Here is a 20,493-nt window from a genome sequence, read left to right on the forward strand (position 1 = left end):
TGAAACCATGAATCAATTGCTGGTTCTTGGACACTGTGTTGTTATACCTGATGAACCATTCTGTTCTAAACACCAAGAGGCAAACCAGATTAAGAGTCTAGGAATTCTGTATCTGGAGTGGCATGTTGTTAAAATTCAGCTATAGGGTGTGGGAGGGCGTATTCAGAATGGGAATATGGCGCAAGGAAGGGGTGGCAGTTTAAACCTTTACCCTGCTATTTTCCTGGTCTGAAATGGCCCCAAGGTACCACTAATTGCGTCATTTGGGGTAAACAGTCATTTCTTAAAATAGAACGAGTAGTAGCTCCCCAGGGCTCTTTTAGTTTGGGAAAATGGCACAGGAGGAAACATTTAACACACACTCATCCTGCTCCATGATGCCAATACAAATTAGACCCTCAGGCACCTGATAATTGAATTCCAGCAAGTACCAGGAGCTTCAGTCTTGAGCAACTCATCTGGTTTCATTCTTAGTAGTAAGCAATAGGCTTACCTTTGTTCTAATTAATTGGATTGTGAGTGATAGTATTTCTAGAGAACTTCTGATGCACTCCCATCTGCCTTTGTTGAGGAGACATGTGCACATATCCCATGTGCCCTGTCATTCGGGCAAGATAGAAACTATTGAACATGTCTTACTGTTTTTTTGCTTTGATCAGGAGATTAGATCTAGGTTTATTAGCCCAATATTGGACAAATATCCAGGTAGACCAAACTCCTTTTATGCTGACCTTCTTTTCTGATAGTTTCAATGAAACCACCCTTAAGGTGGCAAAATTTTGTCTACTGGCAGGCTCAATAAGACAGAAGAAGGTAGCTTAAATTTTAAATACTTTTATTAATTATAGTTAATGTATAGAGATTTAGGTGTTTTAAATGTATCCTTTACTAATGATGTTTATTAACAAATTGTGTATCGGTGTGTATGATGAGGATATGTCTTTGTCTGTAAAATGGAGTAGAGTACAACAGCTATGTATTTAGATTAGAGATTTATCCCCTTGGATTAGAGATGTATTGCATTATTGTAATAGTGGTATCCAATAATTTCAGCATGGCTGGTATTATATCAACTGCTGCTGGTCTTTAACTGCAAATAAATTTGAATTTTGATTTAGAGAAATTCTGCAAGACGGGCATGAAAAAATGAGTTGTCCTTGTGAAGCACTGCCAACTGCACAGGACAAAAGCCTGTGTTTGAGAATTTCTGATTCCAAATGCACGTGAAGGTCTAAACTACATGTCACAAGGGTCACGGAGTTGCTCAGTCTCTTCTCTGCTTTGTAATGCCGGATACAAAGTACACACAATGTGATATTAACATGCTGTGCAACCTCCCTGCCCCTCACATTGTGAGCTGGGGGAGGATCATGTACAGTGTGATGGTGTCATGCTGGGCATTGTCTCATGCAAACATTACAAGGAAGGGAAAAGAGGCAGCAGCAACTGCTGTGTCTCATAAGGTTTTGTCCTTCTTCTGTAACACTGGAAAGCACTTCAACCTTTGTTACTGTAAAGGAACTCATGAATTTAAAAAAATGACTTCACATGGACTTATTTTTTCCCCTCCTCTTGCTTTTAAGTAGCATCTCCGTCTACAAAAGTCGTCAAGGCTCAAAGAAAGTCCGTCTTCAGCACTTCTTCACTCCTGAAAAGACCACTGTCATGAGTCTGGCATACAAATCCTGCTTTTTGTTTGCTGGTCTTGTCAATGGCAACATTGTCATCTACACCAAATCGGAAGGTATAACCGTTATTTCTTCTCTTCATTTTTTCCCCTCTGTGTGTATGATGCTAATGTTGGCAGCAAAGTAAAATTAGCACAACCTTTCGATCGCTGTCATGGAGGTCTGCTGTGGACATTGTAAATAGCCTGTGTGGATATCACATCTGTGCAGAGAAACTCTGTACACACATTGTTATGCATGATGGGTGTTGTGACAGGGGGGTGCAGGATGCCTTGAGTGAAACCCAGGAGACCCCAGTCTCAGGGGAAAACATTCTTTCTCAGGGAGTGGAGCACAATTCAAACTTAAAGGTGATGGATTGGAGTTTTTCTAAAAGTTCCACGCACAGAGAGGGACTTGTGTGCACAGCAACACAACACCCTTCCTTAAATGCTGTTCCTGGGGGACGGGGACCCACAAGAGGTGCATGAGGGGCAGTTGGGGGGCTCTGTAGGATGGGGAAATCAACAAAAATTTCCTCCCCTTTTTTTGTGCAGATTTTTTTTGACAAGATCCAATCCTATATCCACAGCACATCCAATTCCAACCACTGCATTCTCTTCCGACTCAATTTGCATTCCTTTGACCTAAAGTTTGCTTTGTAACTGTGATTGTTGTTCCTTGTCATAGAATCAGAAGGGATCACCAGGGTTATCTAGTCCAACCCCCTGCACATAGAGCCAAAGTGCCAAAAATGCTTCCATTTTTAAAGACTGTTCTTCCAATATTCACTAATTCTCCATTGCCACATCAGCCTCTGCTGTGTTCTATTCTGTTGTGGAGGATTCCCCTTAGGAACAGATTTTTGTGGAGTGCAGGGAGCTGAAGTGAGAAAATCAGTTTGTGGTAGTTAAAATCCAAGCCTAAGGCTAACAACAACAACAACAAAAACCATGCCAAATCAATTGGCAATTTTTCCACATTTGCTCTAGTTTTCCTTTCCGTTTTCAGCTATAGTCATTGTAATGCTCAAACTGCTTTTCCAATCCTCACTGAAGGTGCAGTTTTATGAAGCACTGACCTATTTTGCTAGACATAAGAATCAAGGCTGAAGAGCGCAGGAGAGAATTTGGCCTAATAAGGTTTGGCACACATTATTTTCTGGTAGAGAATCAAATCACTTTCTTCTTCAACATGTGCCATTCTTCACCCAACATGCCAGCAGCATAAACATGAAGACAGTAAAATCAAAACATTAGACTTTTAGGGGTGGGGGTAGGTACAGACAATTCTCTAGATTTTTCTAGATATCCTGGATGGTGTTCTCTCCTTGAAACCTGTGGGGAGAGTCCATTCAGATGGGTTTTATGATCATTGACTCCTAAGGTGCAAGGAATTAACCTGGCAGTTCCCAAGCCTCAACTCCTTACATTGCTAACTAGTGCTAGAGCAGGCCATGGATCTGTCAGCCATTGCTGAAAAGCTTATGCTCCTGTCCACTGCTTTCCAAGACCAGAACAAATATTTTAAGTCAATGCAACAGGAGAAATATGTTACATGTAACAGAATTCTTTAGTCTATGTGTATATGTGTCAATTCAGAGTTCTTCAATAGATTGCTGCTATTGAAGAAGGTCATGATCCAAAAAGTGTGTGTGTGTGCGTGTAAGCACACAGGTGAGAACAGTACCCAGAGCTCAAGAGGTTTTTCTCTTCCATAGAGCTGCTATAGTGTAAACATTACAGAAACCTCCAGCTGTGTATTTCACCTGTAAGGGTGCAGAGATCCTTTCGGTGATCAGTGATGACAAGCTGACAAGGGAGGAGCCATTGTCATAATGGACAAGACTAAATATATACAAGAAGCTGAACGACAGCTCTCAAACACCAATTTCTACAGGCTGCTATCCACAGACCCCACTCAGGAATACCAGCGAGAACTCAACAAAATCATGAAGAAATTACCAAAACACATACAGGAACAAATTGATAGTGATGACAATGACAGCCTTAAATAAAATCAGAGAAGTGAAATTTTCTCTTAAATATCTTGAACGCAGGTTGCTTGTAACCAGTGCTGTATATTTTAAATCTCACTACCTTGTCATGGAAAAAAACCCAGTAAACATTGTCCATGATAATGGATGTACAAATGCTTGTGCTCCATTGCACAACTCAGTTAACAGACTATTCTCAAGGCTGTTTTGGCAGCACTGTTGAAATACCAGTAGCGCTTCTGAGACAATAAGAAGCCTGGTAAACAATAAAAACAAGACAAATCTTAGTCCCAGCCGCATCAGAGGAGAGATATGCCTCCCCATATCAAATTAAACATGTGACAAAGATCATGAGGGAATGTCCAAGAGTAGCATATATAATATTTGAGCCCCCTTTTCTTGTACGCTGCCTGAATGGCTCAAAGAGAGCTGCCAAATGTTCAAAGGGAGGCAGGCCAATTAGTGGAGCAGTTCCGGTCTTGGGAAAGCTGAACACTGGGATTAAAGTTTTCGCTTGTGACAACAACTTGGGTCTTTTATGATGCAAAGGCTCCACACGGTTTTCTGTAAATGTTCAGTATACGGTTTCCTTCCTGACATGGGTCTACCTCTTCAGTCACAGGCTGTGGGTAGACAATACCTTTTTAGAGGTTTGAAACCAGGGCGATAAAGCCATTGCTGCCCATGGTTACATGCATCCATTGTTGCTGTTTCCCCCCCACACACACCCCGTTTATCCCGCTATTGTCTATGGTCAAAGAGGTTTTTGAGGCACTACAAAACGTGCGAAACTTGTTTGAACAGAGGCCATAGTGAAGCAGGGGGGAAAATGGTTGAGTGTACACTGGACAAGAGAGGCACTGTCATACTGGCAATGAACAGATATTGGAGCATTCTGTCTCTGTCTCTCTCTTGTGCATGTGAGTGCAAATGATGTCTTTTTGTTCATGTACCACTGCATCTTTCTGTTTTGCTAAAGATGGCTCCTGGAACTCAGAACCTCAGAAAGTAGTGAAGTTGGGTGTTTTGCCAGTGAGAAGTCTTCTTGTCATGGAAGAAACCATTTGGGCTGCTTCTGGTGGACAGATTTTTATAATTAGTACCGAGACGCATGCTGTAGAGGTAAACAGTCTTTTTCACCTTTCATATTGTGTCTTTCAATCGTTTTTTTTCTTCCATGTGGAATATTTGCTTTTTATACTGGTGAACTGTGACACATATAGAGGGAAGGACTTTGTTTTATTTTTTTTTAATGTTGATCTGATTTCTTCATGGTGCATCATAGGTTGGATAGACTAAAGTAAATGAGTAATGATTTAAAGGCCTGACATTATTTTCTCCTCAAAACTGGCAGTTCTAATCATGGGTGACTCACACTGGCTTTCAACTTGCTTGTCTCCAGTTCAAGAAGTGTTTAAAGTGGTGCTCTCAAGGCAGTCCTGCTTTTGTTATTGCGTTTTCACATGGCTCATTGATTATAGGCCTGAGTAGGTAGTAGGGTTGCCAGCCTCCAGGTGGGACCTGGAGATCTCCTGGAATTACAGCTGATCTCCAGATGAGATCAGCTCCCCTGGAGAACATGGCTGCTTTGGAGGATGGACTGTATGTCATTATACCCCACTGAGGTCCCTCCCCTCCTCAAATCCCACCTTTTCCAGGCTCCACCCTCAAATCTTTAGGTATTTCCCAACCTGGAGTTGGCAAGTCTAGTGGGTGGGGGAAACAAAGAGGAAGAATCTTTATTTCCCACCTGCTGAGGTAAATGGAAAAGTCTGAATTACATTATCTTGCTTCTTATTAACATGATTCCTCTGCCATGTGAATCTCCGTTGACATTGTCATGCTCTAAACTTTCTTTTTCAGAACTATTTTTTCATACAGTTGTCATATTACATCAGGCAGTGACAGACCATTTTAAAGAAAGGATTGAACTAAAGATGAGAGAGACCTACTTCTCAACAAGTCTGAGTTGTATAGAAATCTCTGTTACTCATTTACTCTCTGTGTTAGATTTGCCTTTTATTACATGAAGATAATCTTATTCTTTTTAAGTCACAGAGAAGCTGATAAACCAGACAATACATTTTTTGGCATTCAAAGAATACAGTTATTGCACAGTTGTTAGATAAAGTATCAAAATTGAATGGTATTTGCAACTGTGAGCCATGAAGATTGAATAAAGTAATAGCTTGCAGTGTAACCTTATGTTTATATATTATACTTAGGTCCTGGTCCTTTTTTTTTTTTTTTTTTTTTTTTTTACTAAGGGCATGCCTTATTAATGCCTTTTAATCTGATCAATGGCTTTCATGCTTGAAGACAGCGGATGATGTAAAATGCACATTCCATGGAAGTGAGGCTAATTTGCTGGAGAATATAATCTCACAGATAATCCCACCTCCCTTCCTTGCATCGATAACTATTATTTAGTCACGTTATTCTGGTAGTGTGGGACCTATAGCAACCTTGCTGTTGCCTATGCTGTGGGGAAATGTGAGCTGGTCTGGGGAATGAAATAGCTGCTGGGGTAATAGCTGAAGTACTGAGGCTTGTAAGTAATGAGGCTATGTATTGATTGGCAGCAGGGTAAACTCTAATTGCAAGTGTGTCTACGAAGGGTGGGGGGCATGAACAGATGTGGGCAATATGCAAAGCCCAAAGAAACTAGGCCCACAATTTTTATTAATAAATACCCCAAACAGTTTGGCATCTAGAAGGCCATCTTCTTGCTGGATAGGAAATGGAAGAGATCCTTCCCATTCACCAGACCAGTTTAGGTGTCCAACCACTCTTTGCCAGAATCTCTGCCTGATGCAAAAAAAAAAAAAAAATCTATTGCAACAAACAACATAAAAAAGACTAGAAATTGAGATGATCAGATTCCTCTCTGTCCTTCTCTACTCCTGGGGGTTCAATCTGACAAGCTTCTGTTCTTCCAGTAAATTTAGAGGTGTGACCAGGAATGGATAAAGAACAGCTCTCTCTGCTCTTGCATCAACCTTTGGGTGTGTGAAGTGCTGCCAAGTTGCAGCCGACTTACGGCGACCCCAGCAATGGGCTTTCAAGGCAAGTAAGAAGCAGAGGTGGTTTGCCATTGCCTTCCTCTGCAGAGCCTTCTTTGGTGGTCTCCCTTCCAAATACTGACCCTGCTTAGCTTCTAAGATATGACATGATCGGGCTATATACCATACCGCCTTCCGTCCCATCGACCTTTCGGATACCATTTTTCCCCCAGTAGCATCCGCTAGTGTGAACATGGAAACAATAATTTGGGGTTGTCATTATTGCGTATTTAAGCTATTACACAATTTAGGGAACAGGGCAAATGCATGCCTCTAGCTTTCCTAAGCATCCCCAGTGTTTTGCTTTGCCCTGCCCACGAACAGGCATTATTGGGCAAGTGACACAGGAAGGAGAGGCTTTCAGATGCTGCACGTGTCACCCACTGTGGCCACACTTCTCCCCACCAGCTTACGACAGTATCTGTCAGTTGTTATCCGCCCCTTCACAGCACAGGCATAACCATGCCTCCACTTAAGGAGGCTAGCACTCCTCAGTAAACAAAGTCCTTAAGCTTCCTCCCCTTTTTGATCTATTAAATGTTTTCAAGGCTAAAGAACAAATGAGCTGGCACGTTCCTCTGCATTTCTGTTACCTCCTACCCACTGTTCCTTCCTTGCTGTGTGTTTGTCGTTTGAAATCTTTGTCTTGGAATCCCAGTTTCAGCCTGAGGGTAGGCTGATCCTTTAAATATGACTTCCTGGCCAAAGGTCTATTGGAAGCTGCACGCTGACCATGTGACATCTTTGATTCCAATGTCTGTAGGCCTGTGTGTAACTAGGAATGCTTGTATATATTTTTTAAGGAACAAGTGATTTTTTTTTAATATTTAAAGGATTCTGCAACTATTAAAAGAACTGTCCTAGGCAAGAGAGAAAGCCCCAGAAAATTTTCCAGCAAATTGAGGCTGGCACAGGATTGTGCCAGTTGCAGTCATTTCAGTAGGCTCCAAAGGCTGCTCATAAGAGCACTGGGACAAGAATGTACTGGCAGGAGTGGGATTAGTGAGGCCAAATGCTCTTATAGTCACAGCAGCTCTGATTTTCTCGGGCAAGCGAAACTTCCAACCTGCCAAAATCTGTCCTAGTGCAATTCTACAAGTCATTAGGCTGCCCCAGCATATGAATACCAGTGCTTTTTGCTTTTTTCCTAAATTTATGAATTTAGATTACAAAATTAGATTCAAAAAAAGCTAGGCAAAAGCTTAACAAAATATTGTATGAAATTTGTCTGGAATGCTCATACCAGTGATGCCAATGCAGTTGGTACGCCCCGATTAGCCAGTGCTCTTTCCTACAGTTCCTGGGCAGGCATTGTGGCGCATAGTAAGTGTTTTTTTTAATATTGATTAAGATTTCACAATACAAGCTTAGCTCTAGGGACTAGTTCCACTCTCCACCATTACTTTCCTGTCATGTACATTTTAGCATGTGTGTTTTATGTAGCTTTTCCGGCTTTTTTTTTTTTCAGCTGGAAAAAAGGCGCCATTTGACTGTAGTTGAAAAAAGCATTATTAGAAAAAGCCCAATTTTTTTTGGTTTTTCGGGCTTCAGTTAAAGAGCTCCTTAAACCTGCCATTGCCTGATTCGTGCTGTGCAGCAGGTTGGGCAGTTCTTTAAAATTTAGAGCATGGTTCTATTATAATCTGTGGGGAATCTTTGCAGGCTCTGGGGGGGGCAGTTTTTAAGGTAGAGGCACCAAACTTGCAGCAGAGCTGCTGGTGATTCTCCTTACACGAACCCCCAAGTTTGGAAATGATTGGGTCAGGGATTCTAATTTTATTGGCCCCCAAATGGAGGAAAATATGGGGACCAATAAAAGTGGACCCCCTGACCCATTCTTTACCAAACTCAGGGGTTTATGTAAGGAGAGTCACCAGTAGGTATGCTGCAGATTTGGTGCCTCTACTTTAAACCCCCCAGAGACTTGCAAAGATTCCCCATAGACTGCAATGGAACCGGAAAATTTTCCCATACCCTCATCATTTGCAGCTATGGTTGGAAATCTCTCTTGCTAGATTATCTGGTTTGACATAGGTCAATTGCACAGAAGAATCATAGAATCATAGAGTTGGAAGGGGCCATATAGGCCATCTAGTCCAACTTGATGCAGGATCAGCCTAGAGCAGAGTTTCCCAAACTTTTTGAGTCATGGAGCACTTTTCATGAGAGAAATTTGTCACGGAGCACTAATTTTCACCTAGCACCTATATACTAAACTGAATGACAGTAGTATTTTTCTTTCCAATCTCTTCATGGAGCACTCAGAGACGTTTCGCGGCACACCAAGTGCTCTTTGGAGGACAGTTTGGGAACCTTTGGCCTAGAGCATCATTGACAAGTGTTTGTCCAATCTATGGGAATTCTTTGTGGGGCTTTGGGAGTGGTTTTTCAAGGTAGAGGCATCAAATTTGCAGCATGGCTGCTGGTGCCTTTCCTTACATGAACCCCTAGTTTGGTAAAGTTTGGATCAGGGGGTCCAATTTCATGGGGCCCCATTTTCCTCTATTGGAAACAATGGAGGGTGGTTGGGGCACCCTCTTTGGGGGGCCCTAAAACTGCACCTCCTACCCAATCTTTACAAAACTCAGGAGCTCTTCTAAGGAGAATCAGCTGTGCTGCAAATTTGGTGCCTCCAACTTAAAAACGCCCTGACCTGTATGGCCCAGGCTAGCCTGATCTCATCAGATCTCAGAAGCTAAGCAGGGTCAGCCCTGGTTAGTATTTGGATGGGAGACCACAAGGAATACCAGGGTTGCTGTGCAGAGGAAGGCACTGGCAAACCACCTCTGTTAGTCTCTTGCCATGAAAACCCCAAAAGGGGTCGCCATAAGTCAGCTGCGACTTGACGGCACTTCACACGCACACACACAACTTAAAAACAGCCCCCCACATCCCCGCAAAGATTCCTCATAGAGTCTAATAGACCCAAAAATTTTCAGAAATTGGAAAAAGCTGGGGGGAAACCCATATACGTATGGGGATTCGGTTTTTTTTTTTTTTAATTTACCAAAAATTTCTAGGTGTATGATACCCACATCTGAAAAATACCAGAAAAGTTTTGGGTACACACCCCTACTTACAACTATTGTTCTACTCTCTTCCATCTCCAGTTAAAGGGACTAGGCAAGTAGGTGATGTGAAAGACCTCTATCTGAGACCCTGGAGAGCCGCTGCCAGCCTGCTTAGGCAATACTGACTTTGATGGACCAAGGATCTGGTTCAGTATAAGGCAGCTTCACGTGTTCAATTCTGTCCTCACAACAATAACTCTGTGAGGTCGATTCAGCTGAGAGAGAGTGACTAGCCCGAGGATACCAAGTTCAGTTTGCCTGTACAGTCCTGCTTAACAAGTTGCTTTATCGGAAAAGTTGCCGCCTCAGTCTAGTGGGTACCCAATGTACGTAAAAACTCAGCATCCGTCAAGTTTATTACATTGAGCTTTCATCCTGGTATTTTGAAAAAAAATGTGACAAAGTTTGATTTAGAATAATCCTACTCTTCCATATTTTTGTGGATGAAACACATTACGTTGCTATTTTAAAAAGCAAACAAAGGCATCTGAAATGTGCCAGATAAGCAAAAAAATACCCCATGTTCCTTGGTAGTATGACTAAATACCGTTCATTCTTTCTCTGCCAAAGTGGTAAAAAGTCAGTTGCTTCTCCTGAACAATGGGGCCCATTATATGGAGTCCTGCTATGCCTGAGAAAGCCTGTCTCAGTCCTTGGCACCGCTCCTTGGGGCAGGAATCACAAAGGGGTCTGTACTGTGAGTGTAAGTGGGGGGAAGAGAATGATGCAACTGTGCAATGGGCTGCCATAACAATGGTGGGACAACTCAGGCGCCACTGTTTTTAAAAGATTCCTCCGTGGGATTCAAAATATGTGGTGAAACTCTTGCGTTGCCATAGAGCGAGAGCACTTGAGAGAGAAGTAAAGGCCTCGAGGAGAGGGCTGTGTGAGGAAAAATGCAAAGATAGAGCTCTGGAGAGAGTCAACAGAAAGCTTTTGCAGAAACAGCTGCCATAGTACTTCATCAGATTTTCACATTGCCCTAATGGGAAGTCCAAGTGGAGGGCTATGACTAACATGAGTACCTGTTCGCTTTTTCTCTGACAGAGGAAAGAAAGAGCTCCCCAAACTGGCATCAACCGTAGGGCTGTATTCTCTGCCCCTGTTTGGGAAAGCACCATAGTGGCTTCGGGTGTTCATTTTCTCTCGGATTAAAGAACGAAACAGCTCACATGGCACAATTATGGCAAATGAGGGGAGAGTGGGAGGAGGCCTGGTGGCTGCTGCTTCAGTGTTTTAAGAGCCAGCGTGGTGTCATGGTTAAGAGCGGTGGTCTGGAGCGGTGGGCTCTACTCTGGAGAACTGGATTGGTTTCCCTACTCCTACACATGAAGCCAGCCGGGTGACCTTGCAGCACAGTGACCTTTGCAGCACAGTACTGCCATTTTATTTCCATTCTTTTTTTCCTCCTCTAATCGTGGGCTAATTAGATCATAGTAGGACTTTGCAATAGAAATATATATCCATTTATTTATTTATTGGACTTTTATGCCACCCATTCCTGACCAGGTCAGGCTCAGAGCAGCTCACAACATTTCAATTCAATTAAAATAACCATCATTTACAATTAAACACATAATTTAAAAATCCAGGCACCCTCAGCCCATAAACAGCACAAATGCAATGACAGGAAACAATACAGAGGAAATAAGGGAATAAGAAATTCCAACAAAATAAATAATCAGAAGAATCCATCATAATAAAGAAAAAGGAAGGAAGGGAATGGAGGCCAGCAGGGTGGAAACCTTTGCTGCCGTCAACCGTATGCCTGGTGGAACAGCTCAGCTTTACAGACTCTGTGGAACTACTTCAAGTCCTGATCTCACTTGGCATAGCATTCCACTAGGCCGGGGCCAAAGCCAAAAAGTCCCTGGCCCTGGTAGAGGACAGCCAGGAACTTTTTGGGCTAGGGATCATCAGCAACCATGGCCTCCTTCATATCCAAATGTGGCACAAGCCCAATATGGCAAAATGAGAATCTATATAAGATGATGGTAATGTTCCAGTTTTTCAGGCAAATTCTTATTACTTTCAGTCCAGTTGGACTGGCTAGGTGCACATTTATTCTGGGGCAGGTTAGAGTAGAGGAAGGGGGAATATCTTTTACAAAATTTGTATGTTACCCCTCCAGAACAGGAACCTGTTCAACAAGTAAATAAAACAAGTCAAGCAAGGAATGCCAGGTCCCCCCTGGCAAGAGATGGGTGTGTGTGTTGCCAGATCCAGGTTGGAAAACTCCTGGAGATTTGGGAATGGAGCCTGGGGAGGACAAATATTTCAGTAGGGAGGACAAATATTCCAGTAGGGTACAATGCCATAGAGCCATTTTCTCCAGGGGAACTGACCTGTAATTCCAGGAGATCCCCAAGTCCCACCTAAATAAAAAATATGTCAGGTCATAAAAACAGAGCAGTCTAAAACGGTATTGATAAAGCGGTTCTCAAGCTTGTAACAGACCATAAAACAGCAAAATCGATTTATACTATTAGTTAAAAGCCTGGATAATGAGAAATGTTTTTGTCTGCTGCCTAAAGAAAAGTAAGGTAGGTGCCAGGGGAGCCTCAAGGAAGAGGGCATTCCAACGGTGTGGCGCCACCTCCAAAAAAGCCCTCTCTGTAGTCACAACCTACCTCACCTCTGCAGGCCAGGGCACAGAGAAGGGGTTCTTAGCTGACATGCTAGTCAACATGGGAAGAGATGGCCCTTCAATGAAAGTACTACTTTACTACTGTAAGAAAAATCTTTCATGTTTTTAATTTAAGGAATATCACTTAACTTTAATGTTAACTGAAGTTTTTGAAGGCCATTGTGACCCTTGACTCTTCATTGTATTCACATCACCTGCCTCTGCAATAGCTAATGCTAATATGAAGCCAACTCAGGGGGCAGGGAAAATACTGCAGTTGGCTTCCCAAATAGTAGTAGCTTAGTTAGAACTAAGTAAATTGGAAGATTAGAAGCAGCAGGAAATGGAAAGAAAACAGGGGGAGCTCTCACCCCTCTTGCAGTCGGGCTGTCAGCTTCCCGCTGGGCCAGAGAATTTCTCACCTCCATCCACTACCCCCCACTGCCAATCAGTTGGCCAAGGGGGGGGGGAGGGGAGGAATTTGCTGGAAAAACGGGGATATCTGGAAGCTGCAACCTGGCGCGACAAGGTCACTTCTCATAGGCACTGGAAATGACAGTGTTTCTCCAGCGCTGCTGGGGACGCACTGGTATTTGGGCAAAATGCTGTGATAAAAAAGGAGTTTAACTGAACTGCAGCCCTATCTGGCAGCCATTATGAAATAGCAAAGAGTAATATATATTGAGGAGACCTGACCTCCGCTCTCTCAAATTTGAGGTGTGAATGAGAAAGAAAAATGAAATGGGAAATGTTTATCTTCTGCCTGGTCCAAAGAACCCCATGAAGAACTTCCATGTATCTGCTAAGGCTTCTGAAGCCCCCTTTCCTATGATGTATGGCTCAGTATCTCCCAGAAATCAACTGCCCATTCATATACCAAATTAACCCTTTTATGTTCTCATTTATTTTCCAAGTATATAAAATATATGTTGACTGTTTCTAGTGTTTGGATCAGTGTACAATATTTTGAAATAACAAATTAAAATGGAACCACAAAGTGAAACCTATAAAGAATAGTCCTGACCTGAATGGCCCAGGCTAGCTCATTCTTGTCAGATGTTGGCTGCTAAGCAGGATCAGCCCTGGTTAGTATTTGGATGGGAGACCACCAAGAAATTCCAGGGTTGCTATGCAGAGGCAGGCAATAGTAAACCACCTCTGTTTATCTTTTGCCTTGAAAACCCTATGGAATCGATATAAGTTAGCTGTGACTTGACAGCACTTTATACATACACACACACATAAAGAATAACTGTAAAACAATAATTATAAAAAACAATGTGAATGGGACCAACTATCTGCCAAAATAATTTTAACATTTTGTGGCCCTTTAGGAAAACAGCCAGAGACAATTTCTTCCTTTGGTCTACAGGGAGCTCATACTGATCCCTAAGAGCCCTTCTACTGTGAACCCTGCTTGCCTCTGTTACTGTTCTAACCTCCTGGCAATGAGGCATACAAAGTGGGTCGACACCTGACAGGAGCTACTGTAGGAAGAAGCAGTGGCTTAATTGTCAAAGAATACCTTCTAGGTCAAAACCAGAACCTTGAATGGGGACCCAAAAACATGCCAATAATGGGTGCTGTTGGCGTATCGCTGGTTGGATAAGCTCAAATTTTTCAGCGTCTGTTAAAAGATGGGCAACAATATCTTGCACCAGCTGAGCCTTCTAATTCTGTTCAAGGGTATCCATATGTAAAGCACGTTATAGTAGTCTAGCCTGGATTTTTACGGAAGTAGGGATTGACATGGCAGGGTCTTTTTGATCCAGGAAGGGGCAGAACCTACTCAGTAAACGGAAAAGATTAAAAATAATAATAACTCTAGCTACACTCACAATCTGTTTCCAAAAAGCAAAACCATATCCAGTAGCACTCCACGGCTCTGGGGAGTAGGCTTTCTTAAAAATCTTCCTAACCAGGTGGTGTTTTGAAATAACAGTGCAATTTATTTTCTATGTGTTGTTCTGTATTCATCAATATTGAATATGTTAATAAACAGCCTCTGTGGGCTTTTTAGATTGATATGTACCTTTTATCTCTCTGGAGAAGTTCCCTTGTTTTTTTCTTGAGAGACTTTTAAAAGTGACATTGATTTTCATTTGTCTGGAACCCCACTGAGCAGAAGCATATTTGAAAATTGACGTTTACTGCCAGTTCTCGTTGGGTATGAATCAGAAACAGCTCCACTGAATTCCACAGAGCTGTTTGGAATTTAGCCAGTTACGATTTCAAAAAGGAATTATTACAGTAGATAGAGAGAAAAAGAGTGTGTCATTCAGGACATTAATAGAAGGAAATGTCTAGTAGAAAAAGGTTGGGTTGAGCTAAGTATCTCCCTGGATTTTGTTGTGGATTGTCTTGTTGGTTTTATTAATTGCTTTTAAATATGTATTTTAATCTGTGGTATGGTGTTAAGCTGCAGTACTGCAGTCCAAACTCTGCTCACTACCTGAGTTTGATCCCAACGGAAGTTGGTTTCAGGTAGCCGGCTCAAGGTTGACTCAGCCTTCCTTCCGAGGTCGGTAAAATGAGTACCCAGCTTGCTGGGGGTAAAGGGAAGAGGACTGGGGAAGGCACTGGCAAACCACCCCGTAAACAAAGTCTGCCTAGGAAACGTTGGGATGTGACGTCACCCCATGGGTCAGGAATGACCCGGTGCTTGCACATGGGACCTTTACCTTTATGGAAAAGCAGCATATAAGTGCATTAAACAAATAGGTACAAATCCATCTCTCGGGATTACAACTGATCTCCAAACTACAGGGAACATTTCCCCTGGAGACAAGGGCAGCTTCAGAGGGTGGACTCTATGACATCACATCCCTGCTGAGCTCCCTCAGCCTGGAGTTGACAACCCTAATCCAAAGTAGCCATGTGAGCCTATGAAACAGGAGTCCTGATTTCCACCATGCTGGTTCTATAGGATTTCTGAGTGTCGCTAAACCTTAGGAGCAGCTTTCTTGGTGAATCGGTGGACTGTTGAAGATGGGAAGCATCCCCCAGTAGAACTCTGCTCACGGTTTCTTTGCATCCAACCCACTATAAATAAATGAATCAAAAGAAACAACATATTAAGTTAGAAGACAAGGGCGGCACTACATGTTTGGACAGTGTGAATCGCTTCCCTAGAGAAGCGAGTGTTGTGTAGTAGTTAAGAATGTTGGATTCGTATCTGAGAGACCCAGGTTTGAATCCCCACTCGTTCCATGGAAGTTCACTGGGTGACCTTTGGCCAGCCACATACTCTCAGCCTAACCTAATCCTCACAAGGTTGTTGTGAGGATAAAATGAAGGAGAGGAGAATGATGTAAGCTTCTTTGGGTCCCCATTGGGGAGAAAGGTGGGGTACTAATGAATTACATAAATAAATAGAGACATGCTGTACACACTTTCAGTAGTGTATGCTGCACAGTGGCATCACTCAACAGCATCTTACCTGGGAGAAAGCTTATCCCAGAGGTGTTTTGCTTTTTGTGCATGGGGAAAAAAATCTCCTGTATCCTTAATATAGAGGCACACTGAGAAATAGCATTATAGGAACCTGAGCTCTTTGGTTGCTGACACAATCCATGAGAGGAGATGAGTCTATATTGCCTGCACATATTTGTTTACCAGCAGATATAATAGCTATGCAAACAAGTTGTTCTGTGGTACTGATGTTTCCCTGCATCCCAGTATTTCTCACTGGAATACCAATGCATCCAACAGCCCCCTCACCACTTCCAAAGGCCATCTTTTCAATTACTAATAATCATAATACTTGCTAACCTATATTAACCATAAAGAAAGCAATACTACTGCATGGTATCACATGATGATAATGTATCACAGCAACCGATGATCCCCAAATAACCCACTTTGAGAGATTTAATTTATCCCTAATAACAGCATTCTTTTTTTTTCTTGTGTATGCTCAGTCTTGAATGCATCTTCAAATTAAAATCAGTAAAGGATATGGCATTTCAATACTTCAGATTTTTCTCAAAGTGGATTTTAGTTCTTCATTGACCCATATGTCATGATTAACTTTAGTAAAAACTGCTTTGACAAAATTAATGTTACCTTTCTTGGCCATATGATTTTCTTCTTCATTGCTGTGTTCTTTTCTTTGGATCGTGCCATCTGTTCCCATATTTCTGAAAGAGAGAATTCAGAACTGTTTTTCTGCAGGAACCAGCCCATTGTTATCCTCAAGTGAAACTTTTTGACCATATCCTTACCAGAATAAATTCAAGATATAACATAAGTTGCATGGATTTTTGAATCAGTGCCTTGGATGCTAACCTAAGCTGTTTGTATCACATGTTCTACTGTTGCAAAGCTGCTTCTTGGTTATGCAATACTTTCTTCTGGTGCGAGGTGCTTTTTGTCTCACTGCAGAACTCTATTCTTGCATGAATGGAAGCTCCTTGCATCAGGGGAACCTGTCATGCAGTGAAAGACTGTTTCCACAACTTGTTAAATATTCAACTCTTGGAAGTATGCTTTAGGACGAATCACGTATAATGTATTTTTTTTTGTGCCCAGTAAAGTATGCACATAGTACTATCACTTAGGACTGGCCTCTTCTTGGTTCTGTATTGTTGTTTTAATGTTCATGCAATGTTTAAAAAATGGATATTATCACAATTTTTCCACCTATTTTAATTTTTACATTTTTATCCCAGCCTTCTCCTGTGGAGCTCAGAGTGGCATGTATGGTCCTCTCCTATCTTCGTTTTTATTCTCCCAACAATCCTGTGAGGCTGTGACACAGCCGTTAGTTCAAGATTAGGGTGCTTCATGGCTGAGTAGGGATTTGAACCTGGGTCTCTCTATTTAACACTCTTATCTTCTACATTCTGGGTTGGATCCAGACTAAATTTTCCAGTGGCAGAATAGAACTTTCCTGTCTTCTTCTCTCCAACTGCTGCTCACTGATCTCCATGCAGTGCTACTCTGGGGAACAGGGGACCCTGAGGAATCACATGAAGGGATCTGCAGTGAGAAAGGGGAATTGGTATAAATTGCCAGTTTAGTCTGGATCCACTCCACTGTATTGAGGGATACCCAAGCTTAAAAAATGGTCTGTAGAAAACAAAATCTGAGTTCCTCGTGTGAATAAGTGATTTCTAGTAGGCATTTAGCAATAAAAATACTAGTGACTAGAGGCTGCAGTTTCCTAATAATCATCCGAGTTTTCCAGCATTGATAATTCTGCCTTCTTTGCCATGGGAAATAACATAGAAATAGAGAGCGTTCATTGCATGTTATTACTACTACATGCTCTTTCCTACCTGAGAGAACAATGACATGCAGACTATTGAGTTTGGTTCTGCTTCATGACTTTTGACTTCTGTCTCTCTGTAACTCAGTGCCACTTTGAAGCTCATCAAGAAGAAGGGATGGTGATTTCCCATATGGCTGTGGCAGGAGTTGGAATCTGGATCGCCTTCACATCAGGATCCACCCTTCGCCTTTTCCACACCGAAACCCTTAAGCACCTCCAAGATGTGAATGTTGCTACTCTTGTTCACAATATGTTACCAGGTACAGATATGCTTATTTAATGGCACCCATGCTTCCTTTAGCAGTCCTTGGTGTTTTATGAACATGTCTCCTAAACTGTAACTCTTTCTGATCACAGTCATGAGTATAGGTAGTTCGGTCATAATTTTAGCCTACATGGAGATCTCAAGTAGGCTGTGACTTGGATAGGTTTTCCATCAGAGTTTTCACAGACATTCTAAAAAAATGGAAACACATTTATGAATAATGGGGGTGGAGGGACAAGAATTCCAGTAAATCCCAGTATTTGCTTTTATTTATTCTAGTGGGAGTTGGGAAAACTATGTTCGTATAATCAAAAGTGATTTGGGAAGGGGGGAATAAAAAGAAAATTCCAGAATGATGTCTTGTATAATTTAAATTACAGTGTAAATGTGCATGTTCACACACATACAGATTTGATGCTGGCATTTAAAAATGAAAGGCAGTCCATTATAAGCATGCTCTGAAACTAGGGTTGGGAAATACCTAGAGATTTTGGGGGTGGAGCCTGGGGAGGGTGGGGTTTGGGGAAGGGGACAAGAGGGACCTCAGCGGGATACAGTGCCATAGAGTCCATCCTCCAAGCCAGCCATTTTCTCTAGGTGAACTAATCTCTGTTGCCTGGAGATCAGTTGAAATCCCAGGAGATCTCCAGCCACCACCTGAAGGGTGGCAACCCTAACTGAAACCAAGACAGTCCAATTCAAAACTTATATTATTTGACTGGAGATGTGTAATTTTAGTACTCTTCAAGGAGTAAAATAAGGTTCCCCAAGGACTGGCAATGTTCTTTGACCAATATGCAATAGCCCTGATCCCTGTCTTTCCATAATTCCATTCAAGTTCTCCTTTTCCTTCAGCTTTATTTGCAGTGGGTAGCCTGAAAAAACAGGGTGTATCCAGTCATCCTGCAAGTAGCCTTCTACCAACTTAAGTTGGAAAGTGGCTTCAAACTTGAGCCAAAAGCAAAAGTGGGGGTGTACATACTTTAATAAATAAATACATAAATAAACTTTGCTCAGTGGATGGTAGGATAGGGTATAGATCCACCACAATTATCTCTTTTTCCCAATGATTCCCTAACTGAGAAGAGCTTGTTTTGTTTTCTTAATTGCTCATAAATATATAGATACACTGCTATCCATTGCCACCCCTTCTGACCGGCAATATTTCCATTAGCTTCAAAATGTGAACTAATTTAAACAAAATAACATTTGTGTTCTTCTACAGCCCTCTTCCAACCTCTTAGTTTCACTTTAACACATAAACCAGGCAGTCTGTTTCAGTGCATTCAGTCTGTCTTCGTGCAAAAGGAATCCTGTTTTGTACTGTGAGATGTGAACTCTTTGGACTGTAGTTAGAAGTGAATATATCTATGTGTTCATTAGAGAAGGGAAAACCTAATGGGAAGATACTTAGTCTCTGTTGTCATTGCCATGGAGATAAAAGGTGATCTAAACAGTATTTTTCTGTTGAAGAGCTTTTGGTAATCATTTATATATGTTTATATGTTATATATCCATCTCCTCTGATATCAATCCCATCCGGTTGCAGCACCTTCTGTTTTATCTGAAGAATTCTGGTTTGTTCTTATTGTTTAAATAAATTGTTAGAGGGAAATAGTTACAGTGGAGCTGTTTTAACTGTTTTGCTAGTATTCTAATAACTTTTAAATAACTAAAGTCCACTTGACATTAAAGAATATGGTTTGTATGGAGATAAAAACTGAAGAGAATGGGGTGGGGAATCAGTAAAAGATCTGTATGGGATACCCTTGGAAGAAAAAATGAAAGAACTTGGAATGAAAGATGAACAAACAAGTCCCAAAACAAAACGAATGCACTGGAATGAGTATTGCTCTCTTGAGAAATCTGCTGGAACTTCATTTTTGTACTAAACATTTTAGGTGCCAGTCTGGAAGAAAGGACTGCAGGGATTGAAATACTTCCAAAGCTTTGAAGAAACTGTTTTGATGGTGGGGGGAGACCTGGTATCAAGATAAATCAGTCTTGAAGTGCTTTGAATCAAATGAAGCAATACCAAGTTACTGTAATCCCTGATTACCCAGCTTCCTGGAGACTTGTTTTGGTACTCTTTCTACTCAGACCTCTTAGATCAGAAATAATTATCCTCCAATTAATAGGTCTATTCATTGATAACTGGAACAAATTGTTCCTCTCCATCCTCCTGAATTAAAATGGTTTTGATAAATCGCAGTTCGTAAAACTTTGTATTACAGACTATTCTAGTTCATTTGTAAGCCCCTTCTTAAATTATAGTCATCAAATGGCAGCTCCTTAAAAAGCTTCTAAATTAAAACGCAGTCTGTTCTACACCCTAATGTCCCTGTGCTGAACACAGAGGGGAATTGTTGCTAGGTAGCAGGTAGGCATTGCTAGAATTAGATATCTGTAGACAAGAGATACTACTGTATTCGGTACTGATTTGATACAGTTTGTGAACAACTCTGGCTGCTTCCTCACAACAAGGATTCTCTCTGTTCTGCTGTCAATGTGGTGGCATGAGCACTGGCAACAGT

General features: G+C 41.7%; 1 protein-coding gene across 1 annotated transcript in view; it reads left to right on the forward strand.

Moving 5' to 3' along the window:
* ARHGEF10 (Rho guanine nucleotide exchange factor 10) overlaps nt 1–20,493 on the forward strand; it is a 97,391-nt gene that overhangs the window by 64,660 nt on the left and 12,238 nt on the right. Inside the window, exons 24-26 of the mRNA XM_056856664.1 lie at nt 1,587–1,744; nt 4,643–4,785; nt 17,780–17,954. Of these exons, the coding sequence (XP_056712642.1) occupies nt 1,587–1,744; nt 4,643–4,785; nt 17,780–17,954 (476 nt within the window). The remainder of the gene's footprint in view (nt 1–1,586; nt 1,745–4,642; nt 4,786–17,779; nt 17,955–20,493) is intronic.

The sequence above is a fragment of the Euleptes europaea genome, chromosome 10 (genome assembly GCF_029931775.1).
Source record: "Euleptes europaea isolate rEulEur1 chromosome 10, rEulEur1.hap1, whole genome shotgun sequence".
Classification (NCBI taxonomy): Eukaryota; Metazoa; Chordata; class Lepidosauria; order Squamata; family Sphaerodactylidae; genus Euleptes; species Euleptes europaea.